The 18,974-nt window shown below is 44.2% G+C and overlaps 1 protein-coding gene across 2 annotated transcripts in view; it reads left to right on the forward strand.

The window, feature by feature from the left end:
• Positions 1 to 1,031: 1,031 nt before the first annotated feature.
• COLGALT2 (collagen beta(1-O)galactosyltransferase 2) overlaps positions 1,032 to 18,974 on the forward strand; it is a 75,539-nt gene continuing 57,596 nt past the window's right edge. Inside the window, exon 1 of one of the 2 annotated variants that reach the window (XM_048482525.1) lies at positions 1,032 to 1,518. In XM_048482525.1, coding sequence (XP_048338482.1) covers positions 1,253 to 1,518 — 266 coding nt within the window. In that variant the 5' untranslated portion in view covers positions 1,032 to 1,252. Of the gene's footprint in view, positions 1,519 to 2,331; positions 2,457 to 18,974 lie in introns of those variants that run through there. The other variant, XM_048482526.1, reaches the window with a different exon arrangement.

Here is an 18,974-nt window from a genome sequence, read left to right on the forward strand (position 1 = left end):
TGCATTTCCCCCCCAAGCACTACAGTATTTAACAATAACAGCTTATGTCCTTTAGAGGAGGAATTGTGAATTGCAGAGTTTTAAACACCTGTCGTCTGGCTTTACTCAGTTTTGTTTAAACTCTCTTCCATCTTCCTCTGGTCATGAGGGTAGGGATTGAGAGGGGCCTCAAAAGTGGAATAGCCTAGGGCCTCTCTTCATCTAAATCGGGCACTGGTGGGCTGGCTGGACAACTGGCCCTGTGCATAGACACACAAATACAACATATAGATGAACCTGGATGCCTGGGAATAGCCTGGATTTAAAAACTAATTTCCAGAGATCAGTTCCCCTGGAGAAGCTGGATGCTTTGGAGGGTGGACTTGGTGGCACTGTACCCCACCGAGGTCTCTGTTCTCCCCAGACTCCATCCCCAAATCTCCAGGAGTTCCCCAACCTGGAACTAGCAACCCTACCACAGGTGCTGGTGCTGGTGGGGTGTGGGCAACCCGTAGTCTCACAGAAGAAGGTTTGTGAAGGAGAGCCGGTGGGTGTGTCATTTTCACACCTTACAACGTGATTTTGCTATGTGTATGTGGTGCGCTGGATAGTCGTTACGTTATGCAGACCCCCAGTTTAATTTGCAACAACTTGGCTCCTTCTTGGCACACAGATGCCCACATGCAGGATGTTAGGGGCATCCTATCCCTTATCCCAAAGGTGAACAGGGCTTCGGTCCTCATTCCATGGCATAGGGGGAAGGTGCTGGCGGCCTGAGATCCCCTCCCCCTGCAATTTCCCATTTGTGTGAACGCTCTTTTTACCCTGATGCTTGAATTGGTATTTTCTCTGCCCCCCTCCCCCCCTCCCCACTTTATTATTATTACAAAGTGACGTTGATTGAAGGCTGGGAGAGAGAGAGAGAGAGAGAGAGAGAAAGAGAGAGAAAGCCAGCTTTGTTTGTTGCTAACTTGCTCCCAAGAATGGAAAGCAAAGGGGATTGGCGGCCACTTTGCCGCCACCAATCCGCCTATTTGCAAAGGAGCGACAGCCTCCTCCTCCTTCTGCTCGCAAAAGCACTCCAAGACGCACGCATGCCATCCGAGCGGAGCCTGCAAGCCCGCTCTCCTTTCCTTCCCTTTCAGCCTGTTCCACAGGTACGCCTGGAGCTTTTTTTCGCTTCGTCCTCTCGCAGCCCCTGCTGGCCTTGCGCGGCCACCGGGAAGATTTTTCTCTCCCCCTCCCCGGATTTTTTGGGGGGTTCCAAGGAAACATGGCTGCGATCCTCGCTCTCCCTTCCAGCCCTGCCTCGATCCGGCTGCTGGGGCTTCTCTACTTGTCTTCATCCTTCTGGCTGCAGAGGAGCCGCTGCACGGAAGAAGCGCAGGAGTTTCCCCATCCGGATCCCTTGCCGGAGTCCGCCTTGCAGAAGCCCACCGTTTTCTTAGCCATCCTGGCCAGGAACTCTGCGCGCTCCTTGCCCCATTTCCTCGGCTGCGTGGAGAGGTTGCGGTACCCCAAGGACAGGCTCGCCATCTGGTAAAGGAGCCCCCAGCACCTGGGGGAGGGGGGGAGGGCTGGGGGAGGGGGCAGCTCTGCAGTATCCCAGGCTCAACAGGGAATGCAAAAAGGTTTCTCAGTTGGGTGCTCCATCAGGATGGAGGAAAGCACGTAGGGTTGCCAACTGACCCGGAAAGAGGCCTGACTTGGTGCTTTGCCTTTAACGTAGCCTTCAGCAGGTGAAGATTTTCACACAACACAACCCATGCTTATTACCAGTTGGTGCCTGCAGCCCAGGCTGCTGTGAGAGGCACAGGATTAAAAGTCAATGAGAAGACAGTTGGCCATCCTTAGCTGCAGGTGGAGGTTGCTGTGGGGGGACTGCCCAAGACCACCTGGTCCTGGTGAATGGAAAAGGGATAGATGCTGATTGGATTTTGGAGGGGGGACGGGAATATAGCACTGCTGTCCTGTTCCTCCTTACATTTGACTAATCCCCGCCAAACTCCGTGGCACACTGAATAAACAAGAACACGACCTGAATGGAAGTGTGTGTGAAATTGTTGAAAAGTCAGAAATGGCAGACTGGTCAGGTTATGAGGGTAGAGAGGAAAGGGGGGCGTTTTGTAAGAAATGTGAAGGGGAGTCCTGGTGGCTCAGAAGTTTGTTTGGTTACGTCATGGCTTCACAGACTGAGGACCTTCCAAAGCACGGTTTGGGTGAAGAAATCCAGTTGTTAGCAGTTTGGCAGGCTGGACTAACAGTGCTGAGCCAGTGATGACAAGAGAACAGGGGAAACCGTTGGCTCAATTGGACCTTTTTTTTTGGTTACGATACCTGGCTAGCCCCGAAACAGCTCTCTGTTTATAACTTTAACTCTTGCCAGATGCGTCTGTTTTAGAAAGATACATTTTGGATCCTGTGGGATGTGTAGCTGTTTCTTATCCTGAATGGAGGGCAAGATTCACAATGTGGCTGTATGTGCAGTATGTACTTAATTCTGTTTTTTTCTGAGGTACAACCATTGAATCGATTAAGCTCAGAAGACGCTTGGTGGGTTTTTAATAGCAGGCTGCAGTGCCACTTTCCCTCATAGTAACTATGACTTGATTTTAAACATAATGCTGGTTGGGGCAAAGGACTTCATGCTCGCAAAGTGTCACGTTTAAATGAGGCTGCATCCTGTGCCAAACAGCTACATGTGCAGCCTCGCTGCTTCGCGCAAGTAGAAACTCAGATGCAAACATAAAGTATCTATGAGTAAGGGTGCTTTTTTCTGTGCCATTGGTCTTCATATTTAAAATCTGGCCAGTCTTAAAAAACACTAACACGTGAGGCATTTAAGCCATGCACTTGAGAGGCGAGGGTGTCAGAGTGGGAAGGATTTGGTCCTTCGCCTACAGTGTGGGTGGAATTGTTTTCCGACAACAACTAGTAATGAGGGAATATGTTGCTGTTGTAGTTCTTTAAAGAACTTAACTGAGATTTATTGTAGAACAATTTGTTTTCTGGGCATTTAAAAAGAAATTAGTTTCGGCAAATTCTTCCCCATCCTCTCCATGTGCAAATTGAAAATGGACAAAGAAAAGTTCTGTAATGATTTACTCAGAGCAATGTTTTGGCTACATCTGAACATTGGCAGCTATTGCACTATTGAGCTGTTGCAGCAATTTGCAACAGGAATGACTTGTCCACACAGAGCAGTCCAGTTACAATGGTTGCTATAGGACAAAAATACCACAGTATGCAGTGATACGTGGATGTGGTCACCACAGAGGTGATGTGGCTCTCAGTGTGGTTGTCGACAGTAATTTGAAGTGTGCATTTTTGCTTTGCTACCCTGTTTCCCCTAATATAAGACATCCCCGAAAAATAAGACATAGTAGAGGTTTTGCTGAAGTGCGAAATATAAGGCATCCCCTGAAAGTAAGACATAGCAAAGTTTTTGTTTGGAAGCATGTCCGACAAACAGAACATCCCCTGAAAATAAGACATAGCGCATCTTTGGGAGCAAAAATTAATATAAGACACTGTCTTATATTCGGGGAAACACTGTAGCTCAAGCTCTGCCAATACAAGGCCATTTAAGCATTCAGTACTTACCCTGTGGATTTTGCTTTGCAGTGGCTTTTTCCTGCAGTTTTTTGTTCACACAGGGATTCTCCTCCTGTAAAATTGTACCTAGCTGAGCTGATTTGCCATTTTGCCTGCCTGCCACTTCCTTGTTCTTTCTGTGCAATCTCTGTTTGCTTGCTGCCTTTTTTCTATCCTCTTTAGTCTAGCATTAGTTTGCTAAATCATGTCAATTTCTTGTCAATTTCAGAAGGTCTATCCCTGAAGTGATTGACCTTCAGTGTAATTTTTTTTAAAAAAAAGGAAAACCCTTCTGATCCTTCTAAAATGGTGGCCCAAAGAATGGGAGGAGCTGCTTTGGTGTGGGCAAATACATTCCGATCTCCTTCGCTTTCCCTGTGAAGGGAGATGAAAACTTGCACTTTCAGAGCTTTTGGAAACCATCAGGATTTTCCGATCTGAAGGCAGGGGGACCACCAAAGAGGGGAAAATGTGTGTGTAACCAAGAATCAAACTCAAAGGGAGTTCATGCTCAATGCAAAGGAGACAATGTACCTTACACAATGTTATCTAATTATAGTTCTCTGGACTAATTTAATGTGCCATATAGTTCTATGACTGGTGATAAAAATAGTTTGCTATTTTGAACAGTAGTTCATCCAGCTTTTTACATCCAGATAAATATTTTCTCCCCTCTGGGCATTCTCTTTAATTATGCCAGTGGTGAAAATGCTTCAGTGCTCATTTCTGTCGCTCCAGTTTGCAGGGACAGGGTGGAGGGAAGCAAAGTGAGCTTTCTGAATGCAGCAGAACTTCCAGGGGAAAAGAGACAGATTACATGTTATGCCACAGTGCATGGGTCCAGGTGATCACTGTGTGGCTTGATTCGACAGATGAATGCGTACAGATTCCTAGTATCTACATTCCAAGTATTTGCTTGATTTTGTAGGCCAAAATTATCATATTGGAATATATCAGGCTGCTGTATGGAATAAGTTCAATTAGGGAGTTCAATATTCACTCTCTTGGATTTTGCATGCTAAAGAGACAGCAATAAAAACAAAGAATACAGCCATCATTTAGAGGAATTTTTTTTAACCTCCGATGCTCAATTTGTCCCTGCAGCCTTGGATGTCTTTTGGATGTGTTTTTCCAGTGGCTTCAAAATTACCAGAAATTTTACATCTCTAGTTCCTCCCCTTCTGTTGCTGCGGTCTCCAGTTCAAAAGTCTGTTGTTGTTATTAAATGTCAGAAGAAATCAGTCCTGAGACTGATAGTAAGGTAATTCTATTGCACAGTCCAGAACAGAATCAGTGGGCTTAGAATCATGTAACTGCACAGTTGGAAAACTGTGCTGTGGGTTTGTGCTGAGGTTTGTGTATACTAAGTACAATCTTGACTCATAAGAACTGCAATTTGGGGTCACCCAACATTATTTACGAGTGGTAAATACAGACCAGAACAAGTAAGTATCTCAAGAAATGGTGTTGTCTGGGTATTGGCCTTGGTTGGAGACTGGGATCCTGCTGAATGAATAGCTGGAAGTCGAGGAATAAATCATATTAGAAATAAATATTTTTCAGCCTTGGAAAACCCCTGTAAAATGCATTGCTGTATATACGTTGGATGCAGGATTACCACCTTGCCAGAATTTTACTGGCCAGTCCAGAATTTTTTTCTCTTGCCTGTTTGTCAAGACTGGGAGAAGCAAAGACTGAAGACAATCCATCCTAACCATTTCTGTTGTCAGCACGTGGGTACGCACACACACACACACACGCACACAGAGTCATAATTAGAGGGCGGTATCTCCTCAGAGACCAACAAACTTTCCGGGTCAAGAGCTTTTGAGAGTCAAAAATCCATCAGGAATCTGCAGAAGGGAGCTCTGACTTTTGAAACTTTATACCCTGAAAATCGGGTTGGCCTCTAAGGTGCTGCTCGACTTGAACCTAGCAATTCTACAATGGACTAACATGGCTGAAACAGTTCTGTCGCAGTGTATCTTTTTTTTGCGGGGGTGGGGGAGCTGGAGAGAAAGAAAGGAGGGATCCCCTGTGACCACAGGAAAGGCTGTGCCAGGGAACACGGGATTGGCATGTATAAAAGCCATGTGCGGTGGGAGATGTAGAAGTAAGGCAGGGAAATGGGTGAGACTGAGTGAAAACGATGGCTGGATCCAACCCCACTCCCTCTGTACATGAGCCATATGAGGCATATTCACTGGAATACCCCACAATCCTGGATTGTCTTTGAGTGGGAAAGGAAACAATCTTGTCCCTCAGGAAACATTTTAAAGAGATTTTAGGATAACATATCTTGGATGAGATTTTACAGTCATGTTTGGTTTACTGTTTATTGTTTTAGTGCTTTATTTGGTATCTAACAGGTTTTGAGTATTGTTATTATTTATTGGGTCATTGTATTATTCCTCTGTTAAACTTGTGCTATGCTGTACGTTGTCTGTTATCTGCTGTTGTATGTGCATGTTGTTACAGCCTATGGCCACAACACTAAATACATTCACACATTCGTTCATTCAGGAAAGGGCAAGGGTATACCATTATAAAACGGCACCTGGGGCAAGCCTTGGTGCTGCCCTCCCTTCCCCCGGAAGAGCCAGTTCAGGCAGGGAAGGGAGGCCGGTGTCTGTTCTTCTCTAGACTGCAAAAGAAAATGATTTTGCTTAGATGTGGTATGGAAGGACGGGGGCAGCAGCAAGCTTCCCAGTCCAGCTTTCTGGTTCTATGGAGGAACTAAGGTTCTATGGAGGAACTAAGGCAACTGCCTGTGTGAGCAGGATAGGCAAGCAGTGTGGGCTAGTGCGGAGCAGGGCAGGCAAGCAGCAGGCAAATGAGCAGTGAGCAGGGTAGGTGAGAAGTGACAGTAAGTGAGCGGGGCTGGCAAGCGGGAAGTAGGGTGGGTGAGAGGCGGTGGCAAGTGAGTGGGGTGGGTAGAGCAGCAGTGGTGTAGTGGCTAAGAACACTGGCTAAGAGCAGGTGCACTCTGATCTGGAGGAACCAGGTTTGATTTCCAGCTCTGCCACTTGAGTTGTGGAGGCTTATCTGGGGAATTCAGATTAGCCTGTGCACTCCCACACATGCCAGCTGGGTGACCTTGGGCTAGTCACAGCTTTTCGGAGCTCTCTCAGCCCCACCTACCTGTTGTGAGGGGGGAAGGGCAAGGAGATTGTAAGCCCCTTTGAGTCTCCTACAGGAGAGAAAGGGGGGATATAAATCCAAAACTCTACTCTCTTCTAGATGGCGGCAGCAGGCTGGCAAGCAGCGGTAATGGGCAGGTGGCCAAATGTGCCCCTCTACATAACACTTGCCTGGGTTGTCTGCTCCCTGTTGTACCCCCCAGCAGATGTGTAGTGCCCAGGGGATGGGGGGGGCGGCATCTTGCCCCAGGCACGTGCTGGTGCGGAGGCGTGGCAGGGGCACAGGGCGCACACATGCCCCGGGTGCAGTTTTCCCTCGCTCTGGCCCTGCCCCCCATTGGAAAAGGTCTTTCAGCCTGAGTGGTCAGCATTTCTGTGAATAAAATGGCTGCCATACTTAGTCACTATACCAAGAAGTAGTTGCAAGACTGTCAATGATTAGGTGTAATTCACTACAAGTAAAACAAATCCATGAGTTAACTTCTGAGAACCTTTTGTGAAATATGAGCATAGGCAACAGGGTCAGTCTACTTTGTTTTCAAGAATAAATGCAGCAATCATCTCATGCTTTTGCATGCTTTTGCTAGGCGTTAACAAATGACACAGACACCCCTTCTGCTGACTGCAGCAGAAACGTGAATCGAAGAATTTTACAGCTCTTTATTTTTCTGTCAGAAATTTTCCATAATTGTCTCATAAGATTAGTAACAATGAATAGATGCTGTTGCCAGTACCATATTAGGGAAGCTTTTCAGTTTCAAAGTTGTAATTATTTTTTAGGTGATTATCCCAAGGAATTGTGTGAAAGAGTACACGTATGTTTTATTGTTTTGTAAACTGGGGGCAGGAGGATAAAACCACAAATATGTACTATGATCCAAACATTAAAAAAGCAATTTCTGAATACCCTGATTGACTATGAAGGCCACATCAAAATTAAAAGCCAAGTCATCAGTCAAATAATAAACTGATAGGTGATATTACAAAGAGTGACAGTGACATTGGGGTGCATCAGTGACCCCCCCACCCCCATGACAGAAAGTTAAATTTTGTTGAAATGTTGGGTGGATGACTACATCCACAGCATACCGCATACAATTCTTTGGGTATGCTAAAATTAGCATGTTAACAGTTTTCAGAGCCTTGGTTTTTTTTCTTATATTTAAACAATGAATTGACTTTGCATTTTTTCAAGTATTATTCAGATGAAAATAATAACTTCCATATAAAGCTCTGAATTTGTTTGAATATAATTTAAATATAATCATTGATTAATCCCTCCCTAATCAGATATTCCATCTCCACGTGGCACATGGCTATAGCCCTACTCTCCTTCATGTTGCTCTTTGTCACTTCAGAGTTACCAAAAGAAGGATGTGGATGAGCATCTTTAGGAGGCCATGAGTGGGGTGGGTAGAGCAGCAGTGGTGTAGTGTTTGCCTGTTGCTAAGTTGACAAAAATTGTCGGTCACCAAGCCTTAGATATAAGCCAATGAAGTGTATGATAGCAAAATATTATTGGCCAGAAACATAGTCTACGGATGTATGCAAAAGGGTGAACACATTTCCTTTCAGTTGAAAATGAATAATACATGGTCACAGCAGCAGAAACTAGTTGATCTAAACAGAAAGGACGTTTATATGCTTAGGGTTTCTAAAAAAACATATTTCCATCTTAGGATGGAAACGAGACTCATTAATCTTTGCAAGTTTCAGAATCAGTGATTTGGGACGAAGGAGTCATATTTTAAAAACCTTGTCAGTTCCAAAACAAACTTGCATTAAGGTATTTGCCCAAAGTATTTCTTCCCCCCTAGCTACTGTTTATCTACCTTCGTAAATTCTGTGGACCTCTTAAAAATGACAAAGGTTTACTATTTTAATTATCCACTGTTGCTCTTCAGAAACTGTTCATATCATTTAGGACATTGGTTTTCCAGTAAAAGTACTTATTCTGAATGCTTGCATAAAGTTGAGCTAGAAATAAAATATAAAGCTAATGCTGGCAGATGTCCAGGTGATATAGAATTCCCTAGGTTGTCTGAGGGAAAGGATAAATTTGTTGACAGTTTGGACTCCAGAATGGTGCTCTTTCAATTAGAGAGCATTTTATTGTTTCCCTGAGTGGAACTGTTGACCTCCATGTTAGAAAGCCACCTGTTTGGGATATAGAAGAATATTTTAAAATGGTGCATCAGATATGGTTGTTCATTGCTGAGTTGTGGTTGATTCCCCATTTCAGAAAGGATAGCCTAGGAAAAGTTTGAAAAGGGACAACTTAGGGGTTGAGGCACCTTTGTGTTCTTAAGGCTTAAAGCCGTTGAATCATTTTCGTTTATAGAGGAAAAGACAAGGAGATAGAAAGTAGTTGGGAAAGAGGAATAAACAATTAAGAACTGTATGAATAGAAATCTCTCTTCCAGTGCTAGAACAGGGGAGGAGGTCACTAAAGGGGACTGATAATCTAGTACAGGGGTCTGCAACCTGCGGCTCTCCAGATGTTCATGGACTACAATTCCCATGCTGGCAGGGGCAGATAGGATTTGTTGTCCATGAACATCTGGAGAGCCGCAGGTTGCAGACCCCTGATCTAGTAGGTTCAGTTGTGGCAGACAAAAATATGTAATCACATCATGAGTAGTTGGCATGTAGAAATTACTGCTAAACTAAGTTACTTTCATGGTGGGAGGGACAATATGTAGCTGTTAGCCATGGCACTTGAGTGGAACAAACAAGTTAGAATTTAAACCCTTCAGTCTTGCTAAGTGATGGTAAGTAGCAGACATGTAGTTTTCTTTCTCTTTCTCTGGATATTGTATAGTGAGACTGACCATCTTGTTTGAACTATCCATATTTTCATCTTGAAGTTGTATAGGGCAACCAAGGACCAAATAAAATTGTTTTGGGAGCAGCTGGCCCTCAGAGAATTAGGCAAGTGTAGATCTTTCATAATTTGCGTTGTGTACGATCAATATTTCTGAAGTTCTTTTAGAATGTGATAGCAGTCGATACTATAGAACTTGTAGGAGTCTGCCATTGTTTGAGCCTACTGTATTGATAAACAGAGTTTGCACCCCAGCTCTGCTTTGCTTAAGTTTTAGAAGATGTCTACAGTGCTGAACCTCCTCATAGAGTTCTACTGTGCTATGAATGGTGGAATCCTACCTAAAACTTCCTAAAGTTTTCCTAAAACTTTAGTTTCCTAAAACTTCATCAAGTTTCCAAAAACTTTCCTAAAGTTTTCTTTCCTAAAGTTTCCTAAAACTTCATCAAGTGACTTTTGGGAGACTCTTCAATCCTGGAGAAAGTGAACCCTTTTCATGAAATAGCAGCAGTTAACACTTTGCATGTTGACTCCTTAACTTTATGCTTTAGCCAGTCAAGTGGAAAATCATAAACATATCACATTTATGCTCATTTAAAAGATTGTGTTGTCATCATATCCCATGTTTGTGTTGCCTACTGTTCAGAGCAGCTATTCTGGTCCATATGGATTTGGATAGATATTCAAAATATACGCACAACATTCCTCAGAAAATTCTATTGGAACTTCTTTTTGTCTGGACTAAGACTGGAGGCACGCTTAGATTTTACTGTCAAAGATACATATGGATTTTCCTGTCTCCCAGAAAACTGGGATGTACCTGCCTTTCAATGACAGTTAATATTTCCTCCCAATATTTTGCCCTTCAATCTGGCCATGCTTTCTGTCAGGGGTGATGTTTCTGGGATTCCACCATGCATGTCAGCTATATTGCAAACTGGACCAGGGAATTCCATGCATCTTTCTTCCCTTGGGTTAATGCTGCTGCTCTTCTCGTGTCACAAAGAAGGGGCATGCATGTTGTTCAGTTCTGCCACACCCTTGGCATTGCATGGTGAATGTATCCATCACATGGCCGGTTAAATTATCAAGACACGTTGCAGCCTCTCTAACAGCACAGTAATGTGTCCTAGCATAGTCCTGGATTAATCTAGAAGTCTAGGACTTGAAGGTCACAGTCTTGGACGACTGCCCAGTAAAGGACTACGTCCTGCAGCTTCCTATATTAGAACTGGAATGTGTTGTGGTTGTAAAAAGGTTTTGATAAGAGCTGTAAATTTCAGGTTGGTGGGTGTTGTTTGAACAGCCAGCTGCTATTTTCAAACATTGTCATTTATTCCAGAACACTGAAACAGTACAACTTCAAGAGAAAAAAAATCATGCTCCTGGGGTTGAGACTTAATTTTCTGAATATCAGCACTGCCATCATCTTCCATTTCTAAGTGCATAAGGTTGACAAGACATGTTTAAAAGTGTCAGTGAAACCTCATAAGTTGGGGTAGGGTGACTGCATAGGTCAGTGGTGGCGAACCTATGGCACGGGTGCCAGAGGTGGCACTCAGAGCCCTCTCTGTGGGCACGCACAAACAGTCTCCCCCCCACCCCCACATCTAGGCTGGCCTGGGCCACTGCCCCTGAGCTGGGCTCGATTAGCATTAAACTTAAGACCTAATTTTGGGGAAGCAGTGTAGGTAACCCTGTTAAGTGCTGTTAAACCCCACTGATTTTCATGCGAAGAACTAAAGCGCGATCCTTTACCTGGGAGTAAGCTTGGTTGCTGGCAATGGGGCTAGCTTCTGAGTAAGCCCTCCTTGGATCGTGATTCCCCCTGTGGAAGAGTTGCATGGATGCTTCAAAGCAAAGCCACCAAGCTTACTCCTGAGTAACGCACGCCTTGGAGCCAACCGTTTTTTCTAAACTAAAACCTCAGTATTCAGGTTAAATTGCCGTGTTGGCACTTTGCGATAAATAAATGGGTTTTGGGTTGCAGTTTGGGCACTGGGTCTCGAAAAGGTTCGCCATCACTGGCATAGGTCTTTCAAGGGTTAAAGACAGGCTGTATCTACAGATCTTTGAAACTTTTGCCATGGCAATTATTTGCAACTAGACTTTGCTGTGTAAACAAAATAACCCACTATAAAAAGTTATAATGACTACTATAATGTGACAATAGTACAGTATCTAATCATGTGGCCCATTAGATCTTCTACCAGGATTTACAATCTGAAAGTGGATATTCCAATATAATGGTGCAAAAGACAGACAAACCACCTACCAGTCAAAATTTTCTCAAACTTAATTTAAAAAGACCATATTAGAGCTTCCTACCTTACTAATAATGCTGACCCCAGAACAAGTTTTATATTGCTTTGTTTTCAGATCATGCCATCAGTTAGTTGGATGCTCTATTTAAATACCAGCATTCTTGTGTGATTGTATTGTGGAGCTCTTGCCACTGAGAGTGTAATTCAGTATATTTTTCGCCCCTTATATTCAGAACCTAGAGCCAAATTTTTGGCAGTAGTAGTCTTGTAAATAAATTGATAATGCTTTTGTCTGACAATGATCCTTTTATTTCTCACAGTGTCTCACTTTTTGGTTCTGACTGCCAAAAAGATGTGCCAAATTAGTTACAAATCAAAAGACCTTTATTAGGCATAAGTATCAAGGATAAAATCACAAAAGAAACAAATATAACGAGAGAGATTAGGTTTCTCTTGCCAACAAAACCTGCAGCAAATACTGGGCTGTGTTCCCTAGCATCAAGGGATTATTACTGTTGAGTAGTTTTATGGTGGTAGCTTTAGGCGAGCAGTTGCGTATGTACTATGACAATAAGGCTTCCCTGTGAGGCTTATATTTTGGGCAGTAGAACAAGATGTGTTTGAGCGTTTCAATGCAAGTTGGGCAATGTGGACATATTCTGTCCGAAAGAGGGGAATTCCCAAAACGACCCTGTAACAAGGCTGGAGAGAAAACATTGCATCTGGCTCTGGTGAGGACCCACCATTGCCTAGGATTGGCAAGATTCAATAGGCATGTGGCCATCTTGCCAGCTGCTGGATTGATACCAAGGAACAAATGAGATAATGCTGTTCTTGCTTGACTCATTGGGAGTTGCTGCTCTTGGTCAAGTAGTTTTGCTCTAACTTCTCTTAATATTTCTTGGGGCTCCATCATAGCAAAGGCTTCCAGGGGTAGGCCCAAAGAGGTAAGTTTACCAATAATTGTGCAGCACCATTCCGAGGCTTATAGCTCAGGTAGGGCCCTGTACAGTAGGCTATTAGTTTCAGTGTAGAAGCACAACCTTATCCAGAACTTGAAGGTTAGTAACCATGCCCTAGTTGTTCACAGGTGCAGGCCAGCCTTTAGGCATAGAACTACATATGGGCCGTAATGGGGTACTCCGAAAATTCTGTATAGAAACGATGTTTGGACCCTTTCTACTGATTTGCTCCGTGCACCAATCCATAATGGGACCCCGTATAAAAGCTACTGCAATACCTTGGCTTGATACCTTTAAGGCTGATGAAATATATTTCTGCCCTTTAGAATAGAAGAAGTTACTCACTGCTGCTGTAGCAGTAGAGCAACCCTTGACTTCAGTGTTTCTGTGATGAACCCACTTCACATTGGATTGGAAATAAATCCCCAGATACTTAAAGAGTTCCACCTGTTCGATAGCAGTTCCATCTATGGAGTTTAAACTTATTAGAAAATACCATTATTTTGGCTTTTGTGGTATTTAAGGTTAATCGGTTAGTTGCGCAATACTCAGTACACTTCGTCATGAGGTGGTTAAGCCCTGCTCTAGATATTGAGAGCAGAATTGCATCATCTGCATAGAGCAGAATGGGTATTAAAGTATTATCCACAACGAGGCAGTGTGAATTTATTACTTTTAGTGCAGGAGCCAGATCATTTAAGAATACATTAAACAGTGTTGGAGTTACAAAAGTACGGGCAGCTCCAGTGGTGGGATCCAAAAATTTTAGTAACAGGTTCCCATGGTGGTGGGATTCAAACTGTGGCGTAGCGCCAATGGGGCTGGGCGGGGCACGACGAGGGCGTGGCCGGGCATTCTGGGGTGGGGCATTCCTGGGCGGGGCTGTGGCAAGGACGCAGCCGCTGCGCCGGTCTTTGGGCGGGAAACGAATGCAAGCATGCACAGACTGCCACGCACGCCGGTGCACCTCCTGCTAGACTGCTTCAAGTTCTGCACACTACTGCTGAGAGGAGGGGCATAACTAAGGCAAAAATCATGTGGCAAAATCACCAATTAGTAACTCCCTCTCGGCACACACAAATAATTAGTAACCTACTCTTGGAACCTGTGAGAACCTGCTGGATCCCACCTCTGGGCAGCTCCATACAAGAGCTGGGCACCTAGATGCAGTGGCGTTCCTGCCTAGGGACAGGGGGTACCCTATGTCCCCGGGCGCCCCCATTTGGTCACGTGGGGGGGCGCCAACATTTCAGGGTCGTTTGTGCATTTTAACATTTTAAAGTGTTTTTTCACGTTCCGGCCTGCAGGGGGCGCATTTTTAAGGCTAGTGGCACCAAAATTTCAGGGTACCATCCAGAGACTGTCCTGATGATACCACCCAAATGTGGTGATGTTTGGTTCAGGGGCAGCAAAGTTATGGACCCCCAAAGGGGGTGCCCCATCCCCATTGTTTTCAATGGGAGCTAACCTGAGATGGGGGCTACCCACTTGAGGGACCATAACTTTGGTCCCCCTGAACATACCTTCACCAAACTTGGATGGCAACATAAGAATAGTTAACAGATGATATCCTGAAATTTTGGTGTCACTAGCTTTAAAAATACACCCCTTCCAGGCACCCCAAGAAATTTGCCCAAGATTCTTTGTTTTGCAGTGACTTTGCTCCATTGTAGCCAATGGGGAATTTCTGAGTGTGTAGGCAGGCTGCACATTTTTGAAGATAGAGGCACCAGACTTTCAGGGTGGCTCCAGGAGGGCCTCCTGATAATAGCAATAGTTTAAACACCATTGAAAGTGATGCTGTTTGGGGGTGGATTCCACTGGAGGTGTTTTGTGAGAGATGATGCTGACATTTGTTTGGTAAATGTTTTGCTGGGGGTGATTTGTGAGAGATTTACATGCTTAATACCCACTTGCACTGGCTTGGAGTTGTTTCTCAGGTTAACAACCTACCTCATAGGGTTGTTGAGATTAGGAAATTAGGAAAAGAGTTGGTGGGGAGAAAACCATGTATGTTTTGATGGGAGTGGGAGGTGTTTTGTGAGCTGGTACAAAAAATCAGTGTTTGGTCATGGTGGGGGAGGGTGGCCGCCCATACACCGGGCGGGGGGGCGCCAAACTCAGGTTTTGTCCCTGGGCGCTAGTTTGCCTAGGTACGCCCCTGCCTAGATGAGATGCTGGAGTCACCCCTGGTTGCTGCCCCCATACAAGCTTCCCAGTGATGTAAGGAGGGTCAAGATAAAAGTAAAAAAAGTCTTCCCACCACCAAGAAGCCTTTATGGGTATCAATGGACTTACATAGGCCAAAAAGGTGGCTTAATTCCCCAGTTTGGGCTGCCAGCACAACACCGGTAATGGCCAGGAGGGAGCCGACTAAATTTGGCTCCTCCCCTAGCGATACTCCCATCCTGCTATGTTGGTGGTGGCAGCACTCCTGGGATGCTGGTGCGGCCTCTTGCACCACATTCCAGTCCTGGGGGAGGGAGTGTGGCATCCGGATGCCAGCAGAATCACCCCACTGCTGGGGTAAGTGTCCCAGGGAGGGCAAAGCGCAGCACTCCTTCGAGTGGATTCGTTCCCCCCCTCCCACACATACACATTGGATGGGGCTTTTGGATAATTACTTGATTTTTGTGTGTTGTGAAATTGTAGCACCATTTAAAATGGATTATTTTAATTATCTATTATCTGTACTTTTAATTTAATTTTATATTCTTGTGGGTAATTGTAATGGCCTGTGGCCAGAAACCATAAATTTAACTTGACTTTAAAAAAAGACTCCAGTCATGTGTGGATGCAGCCATGGCTTCCGTGCTCTGTAATTTTTAAGACAGATTGCAGGGGAAATGCAAAGCTATTCAATTTGATAAAAGTTGTAGAATTCAGCTTTAGGGGATGGGGTGTACAGATGTTTTATTTTAGTGCAGAGGACACTTGGACTTGATTATGATTTGGTTTTCCCTGGACTAAGCGTAGGGAAGCTTTATTCTCCTCAGCTGCAAAAAAAGGAAACAGTCTGATTTTTTTTTTTAAAAAAAATTAAAATAAACCAAACTTTGCCTAAAGGGACTTTTGACTCCCCTAACCTCAACTGTTTGATATCTCAGTCAGCAAGCAAAGCCTGCACATGGCTGAAGCCTGTTCTTCATTTCATGCACACTGACCCAGTAATAGTTTATGGCATCAAACCTTGAAAAGTCTGCTTGACTGCTGTGGCAGGCAGATGATCACCACTTGTGCGGAGGATCCAAGGTACCGCTGACTTAACTTGCACAGTAGCAGCTTGCAAAACCGAAAGCCGTCTGAAAGTCAGGCTAAGAAATGTGACTTTTAAGCATTCTTGCAGTACTGTTGATTCAGATTGAAAGGACACATTCAGCAGATACTCCAAGGAACCCTATCCTCTGTGAACGGTTGCAGGGCAGTGAGAGAAGGCATAGTGTGAAACAGCGGGCAATGAATCCATGAAGCTGCCTTACAGTGAGACTTCTTCTGCACAGATGTCTCCCCTGCTGCAAGATTATAAGTCGCAACTTCAATGTGGCCGCTGCTGCTCCCCATCCAAGTGTTTGGATGCAAAACCTACAGACTTGGCTGTGCTGCATTTAATTTGCCAACCTCTCCAATCTATGCTGCTTTTCCTGGGAGGCATTACTGCCACCTTTTCTTGGGGTTTTATGCATTATTGAAGGCTTTCACAGCCAGAACCAACTGACTGTTGTGGTTTTTGCAGGCTGTGTGGTTGTGGTTTGATCCTGATGTTTCTGTTTGATTGCTTAATGTTATCAATGCATGCAGAAAACTGCATTTTCTGTGGGGTCCCTTGCTCAGAAAGAACAGACTTGCATTATTAAGTTCAAATGAATGTAAACCAGAAAAACCATAGGTTGAAAGTTGAGATGTTACTGAAGAAGAATGAGCAAAGTCTATTCCTGTAGCCCTCCTCCAAAAAAGCCCACCTCCATAGATGACTGAGGAACCTCTCAAAATACTTTCCTTCTCCCAACTCATATTGTGACCATAAAAGCTGCAACATAATGGAATATTTGAGTTAAAGTGGGAGGCAAATGTTAGCGAACTGTACTAATTTTTTTTCTTTTAGAATGTATGAAAGTATCTTCCCTGCTCGTGTGAGTTAATTTTGGGGTGTACATCTTGACTTTGAAGGTCTTCTCAGACCAAGAAGAAATATTCAGGCTGAGATTAAACATCCAGCTTCTACCTGAGGGCAGGTAATTCTGTGGCATTCAGAGTGATTATACCTGTTGCAGAGGCAAGGCAAAATTGTGGCTCTCCCAGCAGATGCTTAGAAGAAAATTGGACCAGAGCAATAGATTATTCAGAGATAAAGCGGGGAACCTCTTTCGGTGTGTGTGTATTTCAGGCTTGGTAGGGAAAATGGTATTATATAGCCGGAACTCGCTACAGCTTGGAAGCTAAGCAAGATCAGAAGTTGGAAAGGAGACCACCAAGGAAAACCCTGCGGAAGAAGGCAATGGCAAATTACCTCAGTTTCTCACTTGCCTGGAAGGCCCCTTGCTGGCCTTGCCATATTGCTGTGGTGGCGAACCTTTGCCACTCCAGATGTTATGGACTACAATTCCCATCAGCCCCTACCAGCATGGCCAATTAATCCATAACATCTGGAGCGGCAAAGGTTCGCCACCACTGCCATATTGGTTTGAGACTTGATGGCGCTTGCCTAAGTATTTCAGCTTTCCTTTAATTTGTCATGCCTTTCAATTTGCACTGTTTAATGCAGAGTTTGGCAGAAGGTGCTCCTAGTTCAATCTCATAACAAAGTCAGTCATTTCAGTTGTGGCCCTTCTTCAGTGAATTGCATGAGTCTTGAGCAGGAAATTATTTTGGATAGGGAGGGTTTTTTAAAATGTCTTTTCAAAGCAGTATCATGTTACTGAAACAACATGGTTATGGTCACTCTTTGTAGCTCACACAAGAGTAATAATTGCCTAGTGTACTTGCTGAACATTTTTCCTGGAACAGACAGCCCTCAAATTACTCATCTTGGCTGTTTTAGGTACTTTACCTCAACTTTCAGTAATTTTGCGAAGCAAATCAGGGCTCATCAGAGGACTGTATTGATTAGAAAACAGCGTGAGAAGGGACTGTTAATTTTAGAGCAGCATCTGGGGCTTCCTTAGTAGCGTAAAGGTAAGTGGCTGCTGAACCCATAACAAGTGACCCTCCCAGTTACGTGTTATTTAAGGCTGGTGAAGTCATGGCTGTCTCCTTGACAGATTCCATTTTTGGAGTCCTTCAATGCAAAATAAATTTATTGCCAATAATTCCTCTCCGCATACTTGAGTCTTAAACGAGAGCTGCTTGAACAGGTCAAGATATGTTTTCGTTGGTTTGTCGCCTCTGGATGTGGCGGCTCCCTTTAGTCATTGTGGCTGGTAGCCACTGATGGACCAGCCCTCCGCGGAACTGTCTAATTCCCTTTTAAAACCACCTATGCTAGCAGCCATCTCTAAATCCATGTGTGATGAATTCTACAACCACTTGTCTCTGGAGGAACTAATCAAATCCACTGTTAGTGTCCGTGTGTGGGGAAACAGGCAGTTTCAAAATGTCCGTGTACTGGGTTTCTAGATTCCCTGATCACCAGTCCCAACAAGAAAAGGGGAAATTAACAAACTTAACCCAAAAAATAATTAAGTTCTGAAAGGTTAAGAATAGATAAGAGCTATTAAATTAAAAACTGCTGTATAGCAAAAATGCATATGTATTTATTCAGATTAAAATCACCCAGTCATAACAGACGGCCTATGATAACCTGCCTTATGTGTATAAAATCACAATGAATTAACACAAAAAGATCCTATGTCAAACCTTATGACCTAAAACCAAATGCATTTTGGCCCTCTGGCCTTCTTCAGTGGTCAAAAGTGGTAATTTCAATGTTTGGACTTTATTAAAGAGAGAATGATACAGCGGATGGAGTGGTTCTGCCAGCAGGGGGGAATTGGTATGGAGATCAGGAATCCTGTGCTTTCTAATTCGCCTTCTACTAGTTGGGGCAAGAGCGGGGAGGGAGTGCAATCCCGACTCCTTACCACAGCAGCGCATAAATGCAGGAGAGTCAGCTCCATCGCAGACTTTTCTGACTCCTCTGATAGTGAGCCTGGTTCTACGGAGGAAGGCAAATTCCTTTCTGAGGTGGAACAAGAGGAGGATATTTCAGTGCTTG

This window comes from Sphaerodactylus townsendi, unplaced genomic scaffold, assembly GCF_021028975.2.
Source record: "Sphaerodactylus townsendi isolate TG3544 unplaced genomic scaffold, MPM_Stown_v2.3 scaffold_18, whole genome shotgun sequence".
Taxonomy (NCBI): domain Eukaryota; kingdom Metazoa; phylum Chordata; class Lepidosauria; order Squamata; family Sphaerodactylidae; genus Sphaerodactylus; species Sphaerodactylus townsendi.